Below are 24,525 nucleotides of genomic sequence, written 5' to 3' on the forward strand. Positions count from 1 at the left end.
ATACCACAGCTTCTCTAGCCATTCGTTTGTTGATGGGCACTTAGGTTGTTTCCAACTCCTTGCTATTGTGAACAAAGCTGCAATAAACATGGGTGTGCATGACACACTGATTTCTGTACATCATCTCTGGAGACCTGTGCAGCTGTTCTGAGGTGAGGCTTAGGAATTAGTTTTTTTTTAAAAAGCCAAGATAATATGCTGATGCATTTGGTATACAGTTGGGTGATAGTGGTGGGATGGATGAAAAGGGCCTGATAATAATAATAGAACAGTACAATACGTGTTTGGGATACGTTGAAATTCCACAGGCATTATTTTCAGGAACTGTAAGTTCTCAAAGAACTCTCCTGTATGTGCAAGCAGTCCCCAAAGTGTTTTTTAACTAGAGCTCAGGTATGTTTTAAGGCCATGAGTCCAAGGTGATTATAACTGCAACATCAATCGATACAGGAAGAAATGCTGCTGCTCTCCTGTTTACTATGTCTCAGGTATGAGGCGGACATACCACAGCGCACCAGAGACCTGGCATAAATTCTTAGTGAGGTTTACCTAAAGGGAAGCATGAGGCAGAATCATTTCAAGTACTACACAAACACATTGTAGGGCTCCTCTGTCCCACTCTTTTTTTAAAAAAATTAATTTTAATGAAAGTTAATAGAGACTTAGGGTTTCCAGTAATTCATTGTTGCACTTTTGTCCCTGCCGACTCCCTCCCCTCCAATTCACTCTTCTTGAAAAGTAAAAGAAAAATTCTTTCATTGTTATACAATCCCTCCCCCCAAGTCCACTGCACTGTGCAGCCTTCATTCTGGACTCCTGTCATAACAATAATACCTAACCACACATGCCTTTTAAACAGTTATCTCCCTCATCTGTTTCAGAGCAGTATACATAATTTATCCCATCTTTCTCAGTCTTCCCCCAACCCCGATATCAGTCCAGTTTTACAACAGTGGCCTTATGCAATATTTGTCCTTTTGTGACTGAGATACTTCATTCAGCATAATGTCCTCCAAGGCCACCCATTTTGTATAATATTGCATGAGTTTCTTGTTTTTTAATGCAGCATAGTATTCCATTGTGTGAATATACCACAGCTTCTCTATCCATTCATTTGTTGATGGGCACTTGGGTTGTTTCCAGCTGTTTGCTATTGCAAACAAAACCACAATAAACATGAGTGTGTATGTACCTGCTTGGGTGGCAATTCTTCAGGTTTCTTTAGGGTATATTCCCAGTAGTGGAACTGCTGAGTCAAATGGTATTTCTATTTGCCAACTTTTTGAGAAAGCACCATACAGTCTTCCATAGTGGTTGCACCATTTTACACTTCCACCAGCAATGAATAAGAGTTCCAGTCTCTCCAGCATTTGATGTTTGCTTTTTTGTTAAATTTTGCAGTTCTTACTGAGGTGAGATGATACCTCATAGTTGTTTTGATTTGCATCTCTCTTAGAGGTAGGGATTTTGAACACTTCTTCATGTATTTGTTAGCCATCTGAATGTCTTCTTTGGTGAAGTGTCTGTTCATATCCTGTGTCCATTTTTCAATTGAGTTATTTACCTTTATCTTGTGATGCTTGAGTATTTTATAAATTCTAGATATAAGTCCCTTTTCTGACATGTCATTACCAAATATTTTTTTCCCAATCTGTGGCTTCCCTTTTTACCCTGTTGAAGAAGTTTTTGGATGTGCATAGGGATTTGATTCTTAGAAGGTCCAATTCATCTATTTTATCCTCTCCTGGTTTTTCAGGATGCTTAGAAGACTGTTTATGTTGTGGATTAGGACTTTTAGAGTTCTTCAAAGCTTCTCTCTAATGAAGTTTATAGTCCTTGGTTTTAGTCTTAGGTCCATGATCCACTTTCTGTCTCACTTTTGACTTTCTCCTTCCATGTGGACAGGCGTAGCTTACCCTTCAATATGGGAATCACACCAGGCTGGAATCATCCCCGTGGCTGGAATTCAGGTAAAACAGATGTGGTGTTGTTATTAGGGGCCAATGCATTGGACCCTGCTCTTAATGACTCAGCATACAACAGAAGCAGAAGGACACTGTGCTTGATCCTGTATCATTCTCCCAGTTGTTATGTCTGAGCCCACTGCAGCCAGTCTGCCAGTTCTATCAGAGATCCGGGAAGAGAAGAAAATGTTTTCTTTTTTAACATTTTTATTATATTTTACGTTTATATATTTGAATAAAAGTTCTTCTGTTCTTAGAGTCATGGGCATGGATGTTTATCTGGTCCATTAGTACTAAGGACTAATTGTTTCTATATGTCTTTGCTTTTTCAACTCATCTTTGCTCCAGACCAGGACAGACCAATAGTTTACCTCAGATGACCTCTTGCAAACTTTCAAGACCTCAGTTGCTATTCACCAGAGTAGAATGTAGAACACTGCCTTAGTGGGCTGTGTTATATGTATTGAAGACCATCCTGACCAGGATCCTGAGCCCTAGGACCATGTGCTCATTCCTTCAACGTGCTTGACTATGGTTAAGACGTTTAAGTAATTCTGCACCCTGTTGGCTCTACTATTCATAATCATTCTCTTCTCAAGAAACCTTCAAGATCTTGAGATGGAGCCTCACCTTGGATTACCTTGTTAGATAACCTCTGAGCACAGTAAACTAATTATATGTACTTCAACTGGTTTAATGACCCTATGAAATAGAGATTTTAAGAAAAATGTTTTTAACATATGAACAAATAAATACAAGTGAGGAGAAAGTAACTGACTTAACCAAGGTCAAATATCCGGGAAGTGGCAATCTTGGATTTAAATGGAAACCTGCTAGTTCCAAATTTGTTCCCTTGACTATTCCAAGATGCTGAGAAATATCCAGGAAATAGACTGAGGATTGAATTTGATTGACTGGGTTGGAATGATTAGGTAATTAAGAGATTTGGGGCAAAAAGTCAAAGGAGAAAGTATGCCAAAGGAGTTGCTGTTAAGTGCTGTCGAGTACAACTCATAGAGCGACCCTCTGAAAAAAAGATCTGAACCTTGTTCTGTCCTGTACCATCCTCACACTTCCTGACACACAAGAACCCATTGCAGCAGGCACCATGTCAATCCACTTGGTTGAGGGTCTTCCCTTCCTTTTTTGACCCTCCACCCTACCCATCATCATGTTCCTCCCCAGGGAATAGCCCCTCCTAGCAACACGTCCAATGTATGTGAGGTGAAGCCAAAGGAGTAGGGAAGGGTATAAAGGAAGTCAGGTTGGGCTAAGAAGTGAAAGCAAGGTCATTCAGCACTGTGGAGAGGAGTAGGGAAGGGTATAAAGGAGGTCAGGTTGGGCTAAGAAGTGAAAGCAAGGTCATTCAGCACTGTGGAGTTCTGTCTTCTCTTTATCATTTTATCCAGATTTGTTGGGTGTTTCCTCAACTTCCTTCTTCATTTCTGAGTTAATCACCATCCTCCTTTCCAGGAGCCATGCACCAGCCCAAGTTGTGGTGAATCAGCCTGTCCGGGGTGCCAGTAGCAGGACCACCATCACCACCGTCATCCAGACGGGCGGGGACTGGAGCACCGGCCTTTTCAGTGTCTGGAGAAATAAGAGAATTTGTATGTTCCCCTCCCACCCCTCTTCCTTTAAGTTCTTCCTTACTATAGTCCCAAGGACAGAAACAAAGTGGTTTGGGAATAGCTGGACAATCTGATGACTCAAAAATACTCCTCGGTCGGAAAGACTTTTGCTTTTTCAAGGTTGTGGATACTTTTACAGAGGATTCTTTTACAGAGTAAAGGATAGTCAACAAGATGAACTGACACAGTGACTATAACAATGGGCTCAAGCATATAAAAAATTGTGAGGATGGCCCAGGATAGGGATTCAATTTGTTGTTCATGGTGTTGTTATGAGTTGTGGTAGACTCAGTGACACCTGACAATGACAAAAATCACAGATTTCTTAAATTTGGCAAAGATGTAAAAAAAAAAAAATGGGCTCCCTCATCCACTGCTGGTAGGAGTGTAAACTGGTACACACTTTCCAGTGGATGGTTTAGCAATACGTATTAAAAAAAAAAATCTCAAGGGCTATGTAACTTTTGGCCCAATAATTGTTTAGTTAGGAATTTAAGATTTAACAGCACTGTTTGGTTTTGCAGAATTAGCTATTAACACAAAGGCCTGAAATAACCTAAATATTTGTTCAGGGTGGGAAGGAGAATATCCATACAATAAATTATTAGTAATAATTTATTACAATAACTTATTATTAATAATTTAATTAATTATTATGAATAATTAAACATTAAGCAGCAGTATTTAATGAAATTAAAAGACGTTTTTTAGATACACTTTTAAGCTATAGAAACAGATTGTAATTTATGTACATTAGATAAAATTTTTAGGGGAAATATTTAGAAAAATGCCTACAAGTATACAAATAAAAAAGATTACAGCAGATGACATCCCAGATGGCAGATTAATGACAAATTAATATTTTATATTTGCTTATTTTTCCTAATGTTTCTATGAGGAAAAGGCAATACTGTTAGAAAACAGGTACAATCACAATAGCAGTCCCTGTTCCTTGACTAAATATTTTCTCACACTGGTTCATTTATAAAGAGGTGTTTTTGCTGCATGATTCTTTCTTGAGTTTGAACATCAAAGTGTATCAGTTCTATTTTTACCCCAGGACATTGTGACCTATCTCTGGTATCACGTATCTGGATTCCCTTCCAGGATCTGATACTCAGGTCCTAGAAAACAGGGGGGTGAATAGGTTATACAATCTCTTTGATAAGAAGAGTTTCCTTTGATGGATGAGGGTATGTGTCTCAGGTGCAAAATACAACAAACTCTGAGTCTTATAGTTTTGAATAACATGGCCCTCTCCACATGTTCAGCAAGCACTTCAAGTAGTCCTCACTTTCAGCAAACAAGGATGTGTCATCTGCATAATGATGGTTGTTAAAGAGTCTTCCTCAGATCCTGAAGCCATTCTTTTTCATATGTCTTAGACTTTCAAATTATTTGTTCAGCATACAGATTTAATAGGTATGAAGAGACGCTACAACCCTGATGTACACCTTTCTTAATTTTAAACCATGTAATGCTCCTATTCTCTGTTAGTATGATAGCCTCTTGGTCTAGGTATTGATTTGAAGCTCTTGTCAGCAGAAGATCAAAGTCTACAGCCTTTAATATGGATTACATCTCAACAGCAAGTAAACAAATATTCTCACCACTGAGCTGGTAGGCAACATCATGATATTGTTATTGTTGATTGCCTTCGAGTTGAGCACTATTTATAGTGACCCCATGAACAAAACATACTATGACAGGTTTGGAAGCAGGAGTGGCACCCACTTCCTAAATAACATGCCTCTGGAAACAATGAACATCATGATAGATGGAGAGAACACTGAAATTGTCAATAACTTCATTTTATTTGGATCCACAAGTAATACCTTGTTACCAGTAGTCAGGAGATCAGGAGATGTATCATATTGGGAATGTGTTGTTGGGAGCTGGACAATGAACAAGAATGAAAACATAATAATTGATGCCTTTGAGTTATGGTGTTAGAGTACTGAATATCCCCCATGGACTTCCAAAAGAACAAACAGAAATGTCTTGGAGAAAGTACAGCCAGAATGCTCTTTGGAGGCAAAGATATGACAAAGTTTCATCTGACATACTTTGGTAACATGAGTAGGCGATATTCCTTGGAGAGGGATATCATGCTTGGAAGGGTGGAGGGTTAGCAAAAGGAAGACTATCAATGAAATGGATTGACACAATGACTGCAGCAAGTATGTCAGAAATGATGATGATGGCACAGGACAGGACAGGGTTCAGATCTGTTGTTCATAGGGTCACTATGTTGTTGTTTATTGTTATGTGCTACTGAGTCATCTGCAATCCATAATGACCTTACAGTAGCTTTGAACCCTGCCCTGTCCTGAACAAGTCTCACTAATTCTGACACACTAATCCCATTGCCCCAAATCCACCTCATCTGGGGTCTTCCTCTCCTGCGCTGTCCCTCCACCCTTCCAAGAATGAAGTCCTTCCCAAGGTCCCATTTCTCCTGGCTATGTGCCCAAAGAATGTGAGACAAAGCTTCAAAATCCTAGCCTCCAAGAAGAAATTTGGTCTCACCCTCTCCAAGACAGACCTATTTGTTTTCTTGGCAGTCCATGGTATATTCAAGACTCTTCTCCAGCACCACAATTCAAAGGCACTAATTATTCTTCTGTCATCCTTAGTCATTGTCCAGCTCTCTATGCATAGCAAGTAATTGCAAGACCATGGCCTGGATCAGGCAACCCTTACTCTCTAGACTGACATCATTGCTTTTCAGCACTCTGGAGAGGTCCCTGACAGCAGATTTTCCCAGTGCAATTTGTCTTTTGATTTCCTGACTGCTGGTGTTGATTGTGGATCCAAGCAAGCTGTAATTGTTAACAACCTCAATCTCTTCTCCATCTATCACGTTACTGCCAATTGTCCAAGAGGTGGGAATCTTTGTCTTCTTGCTATTGAGCTTTAATCCATATTGAAGACTACAGTCCTTGATCTTCTACAGCAAGTGCTTGAGATTGTCTTCAGTTTCAGCAAGCAAGGTTGTGTCATCTGCATAACATAGTTTTGTTGATGAGTCTTCCTCTAATCCTGGTGCCACATTCCTCCTCATAAAGCCCAGACTCCCAAACGATCTGTTTCACAGAAAGATTGAAAAGATATGGAGACAGGAAGTATTCCTGACACACTCCTTTCTTGATTTTAAATCACGCAGTGTTTCCCTGCTCTGTTCTGATGACTGCTTTCTGGTCCAAGAATAAATTTCACATACAATTGAGTGTTCTGGGATTCCCATTCTCCTCAAGGTTAGCCACAATTTGTTGTAATCCACACAGTCAAATGTCATACTTTACTTGACTCAACTGCAAGTACCACTACCACCACCACCACTACCACCACCACTATCACCACCACCATCACCACCACCACCACCATCACCACCACCACCACCATCACCACCACCACCACATGCTCAAGCCTTCTGGGAAGATCTGGTTTTTGTCTCAAAGCCTCAAAGGATAGATCAGTTAGAAAGCTACATAGGCCAAGTTATTGAGTACAGAAGGCTTGCAGACATAAAACTCTTGACAACAGTTTTCCATGTGTTGATCACCGAGAAGAGACTGCTCAGCATGAGTCCTACAACCACCATGTCCCTTTGTCTGTGTGACCTAGAGCATAGCTGACCTCACCCCGCCACTTGCCATGTAGACTTTTAATAGACAATTATGGCAGCTTTCTGCAGGACCTTTTAAGATCATTCCTACTTCTACAAAGAGTGTATCAATAGTTGAGTGGAAAACCAAGTTGCTTTATAAACTCTCACTCAAATCACAATTTAACCAAAGAAAACACCCCAAAACAACTGAGAGGGAATAAAAAAAATCATTGAAAGAAAAATAAATACTATCTTTGGCTTTGTATGATTTTCAAGATGTTGGTTGTATAGATTCTTAGACTTAAACTGAAAACTGATATGTTTGGGAGAAAAATATCAATGCACTTCAACCTGGACAAAACCTATTGTAGTGGTTCACAGTATCAAATATAAACTTGGCTTTGAACCTTGACTTTATCTCTTACAGGCCACTTCACCACTGGATTTTTATTTTTCCATCTCTAAAATGAGGATCAAGATAATGAAAGTGTCTGCCTCAGATATTATTATCATGATTATACAGATAAGCCATACAACCCATTCAAAACAATGGTTCGGAATATACTGTATTTTTTAAGAAAATGACACACATCTTCTACATTTGTTTACCCACTAAATATCCCTTCTGTGAGGTATTTTCATAAGCACCACTATGTCAATTTATTTTTACATGTTATTTTAAAACAGTTAACATAATGCACTTATGAAAATACTGCTTGGGCAGGAGTGGCTGGCAAACAAACAGAAGGCATGCATTATTTATGTAAAAATACAGTAACTGAATATGTTAGCAATTTTTGGTTACAAACAAGCATTGGATTTTATTAGACCATGGTGAGTAGCTAAAAAACCCCTAAAATATCAACTGGAAAAGCAAACTCAAAGGTTAAGATGTATTATCAGAAGCTAGCTGATGATCTGTTCAACTCTAAATGTCTTTATCCTTGTGCTATGCTATCTCAGAATCAATGTTTTGGCAAAGAAGCCTGATTTGCCTAGTTAGGTTACTTACTTGCCTACTACTTGGCCAGATCAGGGAGCTCTTAATGGCAGCTCCACCAATATTTACCAAAATGGTAAAGGGATAATTTCCTAAGAGTAAATTGGACACTGCCATGGATTGAATTGTGTCCTTCAAAAGACATAATGTGGTAACTAGGTAATGAACCTGCCCCCACCATGAACTGATAGTTCACATAGTTGTAAAAATATTAAGGATGGAATGCAACATCCCTTTATTTCATCACTGTACTGAGCGAAGTAGGGGAGGTTTCTAGAAGCTGTGGCCTATAATATATTCTATCTTTCTGGAGAAAAAGGAGAGGAAGGCAGCCGAGACAAAGATTTTAACTACCTCAAAGAAGAAATTGTCAAAAGTGAAGTGAGTTCCGTTGGACTCAGGACTCTGTTCAAGGAATGTCCTTGGAAACAGGGAAGGCCAAGCATACACGGACATCTCTTAGGAATGAGTGAAGCACACAGGGACCTTCCTCTAGAAGCAACACACACAGAGAGAGGCCTACCTCAGAGTTAGGACCTTGAATTTGGACTTTTAGCATCCTAAACGGTAAGCATATCCACTGGATCGATAGGCAACATGATGATGATCGGAGGAAAGATTGACATTGTCAATGCTTCATGTTACTTGGATCCACAATCAAAAAACCTGATATCAGCAATCAAGAGATCAGGAGACATGTTGCACTGGGGAACTCTGCAGTCAGGGACCTCTCCAAATTATTGAGCAGTAATCACGTCAGGGTGAGCACTAAGGTGCTCCTGGTTCAGGCCCTGGTCTTTTCAATCACTTGTTATTCTGGTGAGAGCTGGACAGTGAGTAAGGATGACACAAGAATTAATGTGCTTGAATTGTCGTGATGGGGAAGAGTACTGAATATCCCCATGGACTGCCAGAGGAGCAAACAGATTATGTCTTGGAGAAGGTGCAGACAGAGTGGTTCTTGGAAGCAAAGATTATAGGCATCATCTTACATACTTTGGATAAGTTTCTAGAAGATCCTATTGCTTGGAGAGGAACATCATGCTTGGGAAGGTGGAGGGCTGTGACTGAGAGGAAGACCCTCAACCAGGTGGACTGACATAGTGACTGCAGCAATGGGCTTGAGTGTGTCAGAAACTGTGAGGATGGCACAGGACAGGACATGGTTTAGATCTGTTGTTCATAGGGTCGCTATGAATCATACTTGACTCAATGACACCTAATAACAGCAACAATAATAACAACAAACTATAAGAAATTGAATTTGTGTTTGTTAAAGCCATCCACTTGTGGGAAAATCTGAACAAATGGAATTTTAATGCACTTAATGAATCTTAACATTATTGCTATTATACAGTTCTAGACCGGCTTAAGACAGGGTAGGTCTCAGCTGTTGTACATATAGGGTCGCTATGGGTCTCAGGTAACTTGACGGCACATAATAACAACAACAACAACATTATCCTTCAGCAAGTTAGAGCAAGTGCCCGCGTCGTTGGTATTAAAGCAGATAATCAGTAGAACTAATCCGGATGTGTTAGGGTTTTTCAGTTGCAAGCACACACTGGCTTTCTTTTGGAGGTTATAGGGTAGCTCACAGAATCAAAGAATCCACTAAAAACAAGCTCAGAATTAGAGCTTGTATTAGAGCAGAGAATGGAGTCAAGAAACTTCACTAGATTTAGAAGAGTGATTTCCACTCAAATTTAAGAGCAATTAAAAAAACTGGTCAAGGAGAGAGACCCCTCCTCTGCAATCCCCTCTGGCTCAAACTGTGCCCGGCCTGCTCCCCACAACCACCAGTGCTCAGGATATCAAGTCAAACTGACTTTCCTGAAGACCCCTCCTTGTCTACTTGAGAGCCCATACTAAAGACAACAGAGGGAGGACGTGTGGAGAATATAGTAGTATTTATAGTTCTTTACAATGGGAATGAGTCGTAAAGAGGAGACCATGGATACAGACTACAAGTGATCTTAAACGCTCTCTGTCCTAATTATGCTCTAGATGGGCCTCCTGTTTATGATTGCTCATGGGATCTCAGCTCGTTGTCTCAATCAGAAGAAAATGAAAATATCCCTTTGTGTACTCTTCTTCCACACCACGATGTGGGGATGCAGCTGGATGCTGAGTTCTAGGAATCTTTGGTTTCCTAGTCTCCGCTTGAAAGTCTATTTCACTCACCAAGTTTTGTCTCAAGTAAACCACTGTGCACACAATTGTAACAAACTTGAAAACAAAAAAGAGAGAATTAGTTTTGATGACTTTGTTCTGCACTAGATAACCATCCTGGGTCATTTTTTTCTTTAGATGTTGAGATTATTGCTATAATTTTTCATTCATTAAACAAATGCTCTAAGTATGTTCTATTTTCCATAGGATTTTTGAAGGCCTGTGATTTCTTCCTAGTTTGTCTTAATTCAAATGCTCAGATTTAGAACAATATCTGAGAGACAAGCACTTTACAGAAACAAACAGATAAAAGATATTTCCCCAATTATAAAAGTAACCAATAGAGTCAGTGTTGCCTACCCACCCTTGGCGTGTGTGTCTTGACCCACCAGCATCCCCTTTCACTCCCTCCTATGTCATTCAACACCCCTCTCTCTGCTATCTAGCCTTTGATATTATGGTTTAGGTCTCAAGCCTTCAGGGCTTCTGTGATTCTGAACACCTCCACTCTGCTATCAGTTTCTTATACTGTGGCCAGTATCTCTTAAGTTTAGAAGTCTCTCAATCAAAAAAACAGACAATCCACTAGGCTGGGCTTTATGAGGAGAAATGTGGCATCAGGATTGGAGAAAGACTCTTCAACAACCTGTGTTATGCTGATGACACAACCCAGCTTGCTGAAACTAAAGAAGACCTGAAATGCTTGTTGCAGAAGATCAAGGACTTTAGCCTTCAATATGGATTGAAGCTCAACATCGAGAAAACAAAGATTCTCACCACTGGGCTGATTGGCAGCATTATGATAGGTTGTAAAGAAATTGAGAGTGTTAACAGCTTTAGTTTACTCTGCTCCACAATCAACACTCTTGGTACCAGCAGCCAGGAAATCAAAAGACAAAAATTGCATTGGAAAAGTCTTGCTGTCAGGGACCTCTCTCCACAGTACAATGTCAGTCCGGAGACTAAAGTGTGCCTGTTCCAGGCCATAGTCTTTACAATTACTCGCTGTAGAGCAGAAAGCTGTACAATGATTAGGGGTGATAGAAAGATAATTGATGCCTTTGAACTGTGGTGTTGTGTTGAAGAAGAGTATTGAACATGTCATGGACTGACAGGAGAACAAACAGGTTGATCCTGGAGAGGGTGAAACTGGGCTGCTCCTTGGAGGCAAGGATTTTGAGGCTTTGTCTGACATACTTTGGGCATGTTGCAAGGAGGGACCAGTCCTTAGAGAGGTTGGAATGGTTGGAAGTGTGGAAGGACAGCGAAAGAGAGGAACACCATTGATGAGATGCATTGATTCAGTGACTGGGGTAATGAGGGTAGAAGTGTCAGAGACAATAAGGTTGGCACAGGATAGAGCAGGTTTCAGGGCTATTGTACTATGAGTACAATACATCCTTTGTTTCTCTGAGTCGGCACACAACAACAACAACAACAACGATAAGCAAATGGTGAATTATGAGCAGCAATGATGCTTTTTATTTCTTTTTGACATTTTGCTTCTTCATTTTATTGTTGTTGTTGTTTAATGCCGTCGAGTCGTAGATGACTCATAGCGACCCTATGAACGAACAGCCTGAGCACTGTTCGTACACAGAGTTTCCGGAGGCAAGCCATTTCGGAAGTGGATGTCGCTCCTGCTTCCAGGCTTGATTTAGTCGGGAAGCTCCAGCCAACACTGTCCACCATGGGTGCCCATTACCACGATTGGCATATCACTGTCACAGGCTTCAGCATCACAGCAACCACGAGTTACCTCTGTACAGCAACGCACAGACCAGTGCTATACCACCTAGAAGAATGTTTGACAGGAAGACAATTTGAACCTGGCCGAGGGCCGCAGATGACAATCACCCACCTTCGGCTTGGTAGCACAGCTTCCTTCCACTAGGCCAATGTAGCTCTCTTTTTTCAAACTGTCTTCATCTTACCACCTCTGCATTTTTATCTGAATTCACACTGTAGTGGGATTAGCAAATGAATGTTTCTATATTCTTTGAAGTTATGGTTGCTAGGGTGTTCATATGTAAAAATGAAGCCAAAGTGAAAGAAGTTGTTACTAAACAACATTTTGAGTAGAAAGAAGGGATCATGTGTGACAGACTGGCTTGGGAAGGTTTGTGACCTTGCTCAGAGGTTTATGTGGACATTGTATGCAAATTGGTTTGTAATTCAACCAATATTTACTGAATTCCTATTTATTTACAGGCACGTTATCAATGCTACAGAATTCGTAGTAAGATGAAGATGATTTCTCAGAGGAGATAGGCAGTAAAGAAACAAGTAAATGCATTCAATAATTGCTGTTTTGATAAGTGCCTTGAAAAAAAAAACCAGGGTGTTATGAAAGGGAATTGTTGGAGTACGGTTGGATAAAGGATGCCTCTCTGAAGAGCCTGGCATATAAACTGATATTGAACCAGTTACTCAAACAACTATCCATCTTTGCAGAAGGCATCATAAATATCAAGCATTAGAGAGCTTGACATATATAACAACCACTGGATGCCCAAGGTGAATGGAATGAAGTGAGGCAGAATCTTCGGTTTATTGTAAGAGAAGGGAGGCACGAAAACCTCAAGAGTGGAATTCATGTCTAAGAATTGTATCTCAGGCAAACTGTACAGTGACTAAAAGCAGGAATCACAGTTCAGGTTTGCTATGGGTCCCACCAGAGTACCTGGGCTGCAAGAGGTACTTAAAAATACTTCTGGAATCAATATATGAGTGAATGAATTTTAACTTGTGTTCTTGCTTTTGCTTTCTTGTACTATGATTGAAAGAATGATAGAGTCTCAGTACTTGAAGAAAAATTTGGGGTCAGCTGGCTCTTCTTGCCTGTTTGCCTTAACTCCCACTTCATCTTGTCTTGTACCTGTCTGCCTCAGTTTCTTTACAGTTTCATGCATGGAGGGCTCAGCTCCTCTTGTACAAACTTCGACAACAAATATTGTTTCAAATAGGTTATTATGCACGTGATGCAGCATTAGAAAGTGCGAGCCCTTCATATATTAAAGTAAGTATTCCCTCCGTTCTTGTCCCCTCTCATTTGGCTTTTCTTCCAGGAGGCATCTATTCTTTCCAGGTTCCATGAGAGGTCTATGTACTTATACATGCTTTAAAAAGTCCAAGGACAATAGATTCATAATCATACTTATTAAGAAAGTATCTTATACATATAAAACAAATACAAAATAATGTAAAAGAAAAGCAGTATCCTGTAAACTAGCCTTTGAAAATAATTGTTAACATTTTCTTATCTGTTGTAAGACCAGCATAGAATTGCCAGATCTCTAACTTAGACACACACACACACACACACACACACACACACACACACACACACACACACACACACACTGACATCAGCTGCCATTACTGTAGGAAAATGTCCCGATACTGAGCATGCCAGATGTGTGACTTCACTGAGGACCAGACTGCAGAATTTAAGGAGGCCTTCCAACTGTTTGACTGAACAGGTGATGAAAAGATCCTGTACAGCCAGTGTGGAGATGTAATGAGGGCCCTGGGCCAGAACCCCACCAACGCCGAGGTGCTCAAGGTCCAGGGAAACCCTAAGAGTGATGAAATGAATGTGAAGGTCCTGGATTTTGAGCACTTCCTGCCCATGCTGCAGACTGAGGCCAAGAACAAGGACCAGGGCACCTACGAGGACTATGTTGAAGGCCTTCAGGTGTTTGACAAGGAAGAGAATGGGACTGTCACGGGCGCTAAAATCCGGCACGTCCTTATTACACTGGGTGAGAAGATGACAGAGGAAGAAGTAGAGATGCTGGCGCAGGGCATAAGGACAGCAGTGGTAGTATCAACTATGAGGCGTTTGTGAGGCATATCCTGTCGGAGTGATGGGCCCCATGGGGCACAGCTCATCCGAGTGGTGCTGAGTGGCTGAGGGCAGCCCTTCCTGTGTCCCCAGAGCCCCATGCCTTCTACTGTGTGAGACTGTATGTTCCCCTGAGAGCCACCTTGGCTGTCACAGCTCCTTTCCCATCTTGTAGCTCTTGGATAATACTTGACAGCAGCATTCACCAAATAAACTTGCTGTCTATGACCATGAGGGGGAAAAAAAATTGACATCAGCATCAGCCAAAAGCTGATCCCTATGAGGTATAGATGAGATGACACACATCCATTCTCCATAGTTAACTTTATTCCTCTACCAATTATGAACCTAGCTGCTAATCCTCCCTCTACTTTTGTATTGAGTTTGAGAATTCATTGTAATGGCCACCCAGAACTTCAGATCATACTCATTCATGATCATGGAGTGTGTTACGGAAGTTGTTGTTAAGTGCTTTCAAGTTGACTATGACTTAGAGTTGCCCTGTGAGCAACAGAATAAGGCTTTGTTCTGTCCTGCATGATCTCTGCCTTGCTTAAGACCATTGCCATAGCAACTGTGTCAATTTATTTACTTAATGGTCTTCCTTTCTTTCTCTGACCCTCCACCTTTTTCAGCATGATATCTTTTTAGCAAATGCCCGTGACAACAGAGGTTGTAAGTATTTGAAGTATGCTTCGCCTGACATACTTTGGACATGTTGTAAGGAGAGACAGGTCTTTAGAGAGGGACATCATGCTGGGCAGAGTGGAGGGACAGCGCAGGAGGGGAAGACCCTCTATGAGGTGGATTGATTCAGTGACTGGGGTAATCGGGATGGGTGTGTCAGAGGCAATGAGATTGGCACAGGATAGAGCAGGGTTTAGGGCAGTTGTACATAGGGTCGCTATGAGTCGCAAATGACTCAACAGCACATAACAACAACAGCAACAAGTATAAGAAGTTTCACCATCCTTACCTCTAAGACCACCCTGGTTGGACTTCCTCAAAGACAGATTTATTTGTTCTTTCGGCAGTCTGTGTTATTGTTGTTGTTGTGTACCATCAAGTCAGAACTGAATCATAGCTAACCCTCTAGTGGGTTTTCAAAGGCAGTAAATTTCATGGTAGGAGATAGCCCATCCTTCTTCCATGGAGCACATGGGATATTTGAACTTCATGCCTTTGGGATTGCAGTGCAGTCTCTTACTACACAATTCGAAGGCACCTATTCTTCTTTGATTTTCCTTGTTCATTACACAACCTTCACAATTGAGAATCAGGATAAAATTGGGCATAGTAAGAGTGAGAGTAAAGATGTTGTTATGTGTCGTTGAGTCACTTGCGACTCATAGTGACCCTATGTACTACAGCTCTGAACCTTGCTCTATTTTGAGCCAACTGTATTGTCTCTTACACACCTATGCACATTACCTCAGTCACCCATCTCATCCAGGGTCGTCTTCTCTTGGGTTGTCCCTTCCAAGCATAATGTCCCTTTCCAAGGACAATGTCTGCTTCCTCCTTGCAACATGCCCAAAGTATGTCAGGATGTAATTTCTCAGTGAGGACAACTTATTCTTGGCTGAGTCAACAACGAACAGGTAAGTCTTAACCTTGGCCCTTGATCTTCACTCCTGGGTTCTATTCTCATGAAAAAGTTGCTCACCTCACTCCATGTGTTGTGAACCCAATCCTACCAAAAAGTAGAGGTACTTTACTCTGTCAGCAAGCCTACTTAAAGACTTTCCATATTCTTGCTCTGTGAGCCATGAAATCCAGTGTTTCACACTGGTCTTCCTGATTCTTGTCATCTTGCACTGCTGGTGTCTTTGGTGTCATCACCTGGATCCTGGATCTAGGAGGTTCTTAGCTAAGAGACCCCGAGTCCAAAGGATATGAATCTCTCCTGGATCATCTTCTAGATAGTAGTGAAGTCCTCCTTCAAACTCTGAGGCTGACTCCCTTTAAATCTTGCAGAATGACAACATTTGCCAAACTCTACATAGTTCCTTGAACCTTATTTGCATAGGCCACCTACCCAGGGGTTTCATGCATCTTATTCACTTTAGCAAAACTGTCCAGTCACCTTGGTAGGTCACAAGCATCTTATTTTTATAGTTCCATCAAGCAGTTTTTTTCTAAACTCACTGCTGTTGAGTTTGAGCTGACTCATATCTGACCCTCCAGTGGGTTTCTGATACTTTAAATCAAATGAGAGGTGATTGATCATCTTTCTCCTGAGGAGCTGCTGGTGGATTTGAACTGCACCTTATGGACTAAGTCACCAGAACTACCTAGGTTGTGGCTAGAAGGGCCGTATTAAAGTAATTCACTGTGCTGCATCTTTCCTTTTGTTGGTTTTCTCTCTGCACAATTTGAAGTAATGGTAAACATATTCTATGAATACCAAAATTTATTTATCCAAAGATCTTCATGGAACTTTTTATGCCCTTCAGACATTTTTTTTGTCCAAGTCAATACTATATGAATATCTTTGTACAGACATCATTCATTTCACATGCATGTAAGTGTGTCTATTGGATAGTTGCCAAGGCAGCATAATACTGCTTCTCAGGTAGATTTTCAACTGGATGACATTGCCAAATGACTCTCCATTTGCAAGTTAGAGTGATTGACACTCTCTGGGCCACAAGTGAGTGTACTAATTCCTTTTTGAGCCTCTTTTCTTGTCAGCTGAGTTTCGTTATTGTTAGAAAGTTCTACCTTTTTTTGTAATAATTGATGGTAAATTTGCTTCACTGCAATTTCCACCCACCTGTCTTACATTTGCTTTCTGAGTCTCCAAATTCCAGCTTTGTGTGGGCTGCTTCTTTATACCTTGACTCCTCTATTAGATAGAAGGATGAATAATGAACCACGTTCCATTGATGAGGGTGGTGCCCATCTCAGAGAACAGGTAAGGAATGTTTAAGCTGTAGGTGCTTATGTAATTGCCAGGCCTCTGGGTTTAAGAGGAAGGAGCTAATCTATGGCTTAAATCTCTTTTAGACTTGCAACTCCCCGCTAGCCTGAATGACTATACAAAAGTTCTACATATCTATATCTAAATATTATTTGATATATGATAATCCAGCCAGAATCAACTCATAGCTGACCCTTCAGTGAATCAACAAGGACTGTAAAATGCATGGGAGGAAATAGCTCATCTTTCTCCCAAGGAGCAGCTGGTGAATTTGAACTACATGACTTTGGGTTGGCAGTGCAATTCCTTACCACTAGGTCACAAGACCTCCCTTATATAGATACTGTTGTTATGTGCCCACGGGTGGACTACGACTCATAGCAACACTATGCAGAATTACTCTGAATCCTGGCCCTTCCTGAGACAATCTCACTGTCTCTGACACACCTACCCCCATCACCCCAGTTACTGTGTCAATAAATCCATCTCATCCAGGATCTTCCTCTCTTTCCATCCTTCCAAACAAACAAGATCTCCTTCCCCAGGGATTGGTCCCTTCTGGCAACATGCCCAAAATATGTCAGATGGAGCTTCAAAATCCTGCCTCCAAGGAGAAATTTGGTTTCACCCTCTCTGGGACAGACTAGTTGGTTTTATTGGCAGTCCACGGTTTGTTCAATATTCTTTTCCAACACCACAACTCAAAGGCATTGATTTTTCTTCTGTTATCTTTAGTCATTATCCCGATTCCTGATAGATAGCAAAAAACTGCTAAGACCACGAGCTTGATCAGGTGCACCTTAGTCTCTATGCTGACATTGTACTCTTCAGCTTTTTGGAGAGATCCCTGACAGCAGATTCTTTTTTTCTTTTCTCATAGCAGATTTTTCTTAATGCAATTCAGATTTTGGTTTCTTGACTGCTGGTGCCAAGAGTTTTGATTATGGAACTTAGCAGGATGAAATTGTTGATAATCTCAATCTCTTCTTCATCTATCATGGTGCCGCCAATTGGCCCAGTCACATAGATTTAGTTGTGGCACTCACCTTGTTGTTCCACCTGATCAAGGATCTTCCTCACCTTCGTTTATCTTCCACCTTTCAGAACATAATGTTGAGAATAGCCCCCTCCTAGCAACATGCTCAAAGTATGTGAGGCGAAGTCTCATCATCTTGGCTTCCAAAGAGCTCTCTGACTACACCTTCTCTAAGACATACTTACTTGTTCTTTTGGCAGTCCATGGCATGGTCTGTGCTCCTTTTCAACACCACAGCTCAAAGGCATGAATTCTTCTTCTGTCCAGTTCTCAGATGCAAAGCAAGTGATTGGAAAGAACATGGCCTGAATCAGACACACCTTACTCCTCAATCTGTCATCATTAATCCTCAATAATTTGGAGAGGTCCTTGATGACAGACATTCCTGGTGTAATATGTCTCCTGATTTCCTGACTGCTGGTACCAAGAGTGTTAAGTGTGGATTCAAGTAAGATGAAGATGTTGACAGTCTGAATCTTTTCTCCATCTACCATGATGTTGCCTATCAGTCGACTCAATGGTAAGAATCTTTGTTTTCTTGAGATTGAGACATAATCCATATGGAAAGCCGTATTTTTTTTATCTTTTGCAACATGTGCTTCAAGTCCTCACTTTCAGCAAGCAAGGTTTTGTCATTAGCCTAAGACGGGTTATTAATTAGTCTCCCTCCAATCCTGATGCCACATCTCTCTTCATAGAATTCAGCTTCTCAAATAATTTGCTTAATATACATATTTAATAGGAGTAGATAGAGAATACAACTCTAGCACATTCCCTTCTTAATGTCAAACTATGTGGTGTTCCCTTGCTCTTTTTGTACAACAGACTCATGATTTAGGTATAGGTTTTGCATGAGCACAATTAAGTTATCTATATTTATAACATCAATATGTATGCATATATACATTTTCCCATTTTTTGCTTGCCTCCACAGTCAACAGTCTTGGCACCAGCAGCCAGGAAATTAAAAGGCACATTGCCATGGGAAAGTCTGCTGTTAGGGACCTCTCCAAAGTACTGAAGAGCAATGGTGTCTCTCTGGAGACTAAGGTGTGTCTGATACAGGCTATGCTCTTCACAATCACTTGTTATGCATCAGAGAGTTGGACAATGACCAAGGAAGAGAGAAGGAGAATTGATGCCTTTGAGCTGTGGTGCTGGAGAAGAGTATTGAGAATACCATGGACTGCTAGGAAAACAAACAGATTTGTCCTGGAAAGGGTTAAACCGGGTGGCTCCTTGGAGGCAAGGATTCTGAGGCTCCGTCTAACATACTTTGGACATGTTGTGAGGAGAGACCGGTCCTTGGAGAGGGACATCATGCTTGGGAGGGTGGAGGGACGGCGCAGGAGAGGAAGGCCCTCTATGAGGTGTATTGATTCAGTGACTGGGGTAATTGGGATGGGAGTGTCAGAGACAGTGCGATTGGCACAGGACAGAGCAGAGTTTAGGGCTGTTGTACACAGGGTCTCTATGAGTCGCAAGCGACTCGATGGCACATAACACAACAACAATGTATATAAACTTCCTGTAGACTATTCCCAAAGGATGTGGCTCATATATACCAGCTGCTCCACAGGAGAAGGATGGGCAATCTCCTCCCATGTGATTTACTGTCTTTGAAAACCTTCTAGAGGGTCATCCATGAGTCAGTTCTGACTTGATGGCACACAACATAGACAATACAATCAGAGGGCACACACGTGTGTGTTTTCTCTCTCTCTACCATCTATCTATCTATCTATCTATCTATCTATCTATCTATCTATCTATCTATCTATCTATCATCTATCTAATCTATCTATCTATCTATCTATCTCCCATCATTTTTATTTAAAGGTAGAGAGTCAACAAAAGAAAGGAAGACCCTCGGTTAGATGGATTGACACTGTGACAATAATAATAATGGGCTTGAATGTGGCTAAGATAATGAACATGGGGCAAGATAAGGCAAAGTTCAGTTCTGTTGTTTATAGGGCTGCTGTGAGTCACAGCTGAATTGATGGCACCTAACAACAACATCACCCTAGTCTCGGACATCTTGTTTAAAGGTATGATGCAGCAATATACTACATTGCGGGACAGAACAATAACACTTTCAACAAAAGTTTTTTTCTAAAGAATTTAATGATTTAGGATCCCTCCCCTATAAGACTGAATACACAGTGATATTAGTAGGGTTTATTGTCTTGAACTCATAAATCCACAATTTTTGTGGCACAATAGATTAATATGCAATATATAAAAATATATATAGGCATATGTGTGTAGTGGTTAAGACTTTCAGATCAGACAGCCTGAATGAAAATATGACCTCTTTCCCTTACTGAGAATCAATTGTTTATTGTTGTGGTTAGTTGCCATTGAAGTGACTACAGTTCATAGCAACCTGATGGACCACAGATCTGAACCTTGCCCTGTGTTGTGCCATCCTTACCGTCTCTGGTCTCTGTTATGACCAACCCATTGTTATAGACACTGTGTCAATCCATCTTGTTGAGGATCTTTTTCTTTTTGATCCCTCACCTCTCCTGGTATGACATACTTTTCCAAGAACTGGACAACATGCCTAAAGTATGTGAGATCAAGCATCACCATTCTTGCTTCTAACAGAGTTCTAGTTGCTTGTTGTTTTTAAGTGCTGTCAATTCAAGTGTGACCCATAGTGGCCCTATGAACAACAGATCTGAAGTCTGTCCTATCTTCACACTCTCTGACATACTTGAGCCCATTGCTCCAGTCATTGTGTCAATTCATCTGGCTTAAGGTCTTCCTCTTTTTCACAGACCCTCTGCCTTTCCAAGCATGATGTCCCTCACCGAGGAAAAGCCTCTCCTAGCCACATGCCCAAAGTATGTGAGATGAAGCTTTATCCTCTTTGCTTCCAAGGAGCACTCTGACTGTACTTTCTCTAAGACATATCTAATTATTGTTTTGGTAGTCCATGGGATATTCAATATACTTCTCCAATACCACAGCTCAAAGACACCAACACCATAGCTCAAAGGCATCAATTCTTCTCTTGTTATCCTTATTAATTGTCCAGCTATCAGCAATGTAGCGATTGAAAAGACCATGGCCTGAATTAAGTGCACCTTAGTGCTCAAACTGATGTCATTGCTCCTCAATAATTTGGAAAGGTCTCTTAATGTAAGCTTCCCCAATGCAATACTTATCCTGACTGCTGGTACCAAGGGATTGTGGATTTAATTAAGATGAAGTCATTTACAGTTTCAATCATTTCCCCATCTCTCATGATATTGTCTATTGGTTCAGTAATGAGGTTTTTTTTTTTTAAGTCCTCACCACCCACTGTATAATTCCATTCATATGACCAGGCAAATCTGCAGAGCAGAAAGCAAATTAGTGGTTGCTAGGGCTAGGGGAATTGCTGTTGGTTTCTACTGTAGAGTCAGAATTGACCCCTAGCTGACCCTTCAGTGGGTTTTCAGAGGCAGTTAACTGCATAGAAGGAGATTGTCCATCTTTCTCTCATGGAGCAGCTAGTGGACTCAAACCACGTGCCTTTGAGATTGCAGTGCAGCTTCTTGCCAATGGGCCATCAGAGTCCCCAGTATTGAGAATTTTTGTTGTCTTTTTTTTTTTTAATTTGTTTTCTTGCCGTTAAGAGGGAATCCATATTGAAGGTGATATTCTTTGATTTTCTACAGCAAGTGCTTCAAGTCCACCTCACTTTTTGGTTGCTTAGTGGTATGGAATTGCACTGCCAATCTAAAGGCATGTCTTTGACATGGTGGCTGGAATCTACCTGCTGCTCCATGATAGAAAGATAGGCGGTTATTTACAGTCTCTGAGAGCCTGCTGGAGGTTCAGCTATGAGTTCTGACTCCATGGCAATGAAGTTTAACTGTATTATCTTGGGCAAACACTTAAATTCTGTTAGTGTCAGTTCCTCATCTGTAAGATTCAGATAGTAAGAGCAGCTGCACTGGTGAGGAGTACAAATCATGTCTCCTGGGCAAATTCTACCACTGAACTCTAGATTTTCCCAGTGCACCTGCTGTGTAGCCAACACCCGCCTGTCGATGAGGCTTGCATATTGCTATGGGGGGACTGGTTTTGGCATAGCTTCTAGAATAAAACAGACTAGGAAGAAGGGTCTGGTGCTTTACTTGAAACAAATCAACAGATGGAAGCCCTATGGATCACAACAGTCCAACTTTCAAGTGAACGTAATTGTGGCATAGGATTAGCTGTGGTTTTGTTCCATTGTTTATGGGATCATCATAAGTTGGTCCACTTGGATTACAGTGGATATGATTACCTACATCAGAGGATTTTTTTGTGAGGGTTAAGTTAATTTTATATATCCAAAGTGCTGTTAGCTGAGGTTGGCACATGCAAAATTCTGTGTAAATATCACATATTACAAAAAATTTTGGTCTTCATAATGTTGTTGCTGTTGTTGACATCACATCTGACTGATTCAAAGCTGACTTTTGGGTATGCACAGTATCTAATACCAACACCTCATGAACACTGCGACAATGTGGCTATGTGGTACAAAATGATTTAAAAAATAGCATGTTTTTTTTAAAAAAGGCTTGAGTCATAGAACAATGTCTTAAAAAAGGAATTCAAGATAAATAAGTTATTTTACAATAAACTGATGAGGATAGTAGGCATCCTACTAATAAATGTTTTTGTCAGTTGAAGTTGTACTGTATGAGGCAATTGTACAGAGTTTATAATTTATTCAACTTACCAGCTGTACAATTATGTGATTTTTCATTTGAGAGGATTTGTGTTACTTCACAAACCATGCGCAAAGTGACTGGATTGATTTCTATGTGCCATGCTTCCCATAAGTTGCTCGCAGTATGACTACTCCGCATTCACTCTAAGTTTGCGGAATCATCTGTAGCCCTCATAAAAGTTTTCAGTGTTGAGTGGGCCTTCTGATCGTCCCAAGAGAAATGAGTGTTAAGACACAGGGTAAAACAGCTCAAATTTACCTTAGGCTGAATGCTGAGCTAGTTTTGGGTCAAGTGATGTAATGCTAAAGGATTTTGTTCAGGATTCTCCTGAATAGATGTTCTGTTCCTCTAAGATGAGCTGGTGCTTGACCCCCTGCTCTCGTGCCTGTTGTGAACACATGCTTGCTTCACTCACTCTGTGGAGCTGAAGGCCTCAAGAGTCCTAGAAATCCATTGATGGTTTTAAGAGAAAACAGTGTTCTGATTTTTTGTCTCCTCACCACTAAATTTTGGAGTACTTCTGATTATAGAGAAGGAGACACAGGGAGGGCCAGGCCTTTGATGGGCGGTTTTTCTAGTTGGGCGGGTGACATGGTATAAGAGCCTTTGTATTCAGCAGAGTTTTGGTCACTAGAATTTCAGCTCACTACTGTTGAGTAGGTGCTGTTGAGTCGGTTTTGACTCATAACTAGCCCAATGTCCAGCATAATGAAACCTTGTCCAGTCCTGGGCCATCTTTACAATCTGTGCCGTTCTTAACCCATTCTTGCAGGTACTGTGTCAATCCACCTTTTTGACAGATTTCATCTTTTATGACCCTCCATTTTTCCATGATATTAATTTTCAGGGATGCTTTCTTCCTGATACTATGCCCCAAATATGAGAAAGTCTCACTATTCTTTATTCAAAGGATCACCCTGGCTTCACTTTTTCCATGACAGATTTGCTTGTTTTCTTGTAGTCCATTATATAGCCAAACTCCTTGCCAATACTGCAATTCAAAGGCATTGATTCTTCTTTGATCTTCCTGATTCATTGTCCAACTTCCAAATTTATACGAAGCAATTAAAAATACTATGACTTGGATCAAGTGCATCTTTACAATGATGCCCTTGCTCTTTAGAGAGGCCCTGGGTAACAAACTTGATTTGACCATTGTAGTACATTTTTTGATTTCTTGACTGCTGTTCCTCAGGATGTTGGCAGATCGAAGTAAAATTAAATCCTTGACAGCTTCAATCTTTTCTCCATTTATCACGCTGTTGCTTATTAATCCATTTGTGAGGATTTTTGTTTTCATTATATTGAGGTATAATCCATTCTGATGGCTATAGTCTTTGATCTTCTTCAGTAAATGCTTCTAGTTCTCCTTACCCTCAGCAAGGATGTACATTATTGGTGGATATAAAATAATTTTATATCCACCAATAATATACATCAGATGTTGCCCTGGATGTGCTCACCAAGTTGTGCCAAGAAATCTGGAGAACAGCCACTTGGCCAACTGACTGGAAGAGATCTATGTTTGTTCCCATTCCAAAGAAGGGTGACCCAACTGAGTGTGGAAACTACAGAACAGTGTCATTGACTTCACATGCAAGCAAGATTCTGCTGAAGATCATCC

General features: G+C 40.8%; 1 protein-coding gene across 1 annotated transcript in view; it reads left to right on the plus strand.

The window, feature by feature from the left end:
- Positions 1 to 24,525, plus strand: part of PLAC8L1 (PLAC8-like 1) — a 44,117-nt gene that overhangs the window by 7,127 nt on the left and 12,465 nt on the right. Inside the window, exon 2 of the mRNA XM_006891196.1 lies at positions 3,438 to 3,574. Coding sequence (XP_006891258.1) covers positions 3,438 to 3,574 — 137 coding nt within the window. The remainder of the gene's footprint in view (positions 1 to 3,437; positions 3,575 to 24,525) is intronic.

The sequence above is a fragment of the Elephantulus edwardii genome, unplaced genomic scaffold (genome assembly GCF_000299155.1).
Source record: "Elephantulus edwardii isolate Elephantulus edwardi_28Jun2011 unplaced genomic scaffold, EleEdw1.0 scaffold00095, whole genome shotgun sequence".
In the NCBI taxonomy this organism is placed as follows: domain Eukaryota; kingdom Metazoa; phylum Chordata; class Mammalia; order Macroscelidea; family Macroscelididae; genus Elephantulus; species Elephantulus edwardii.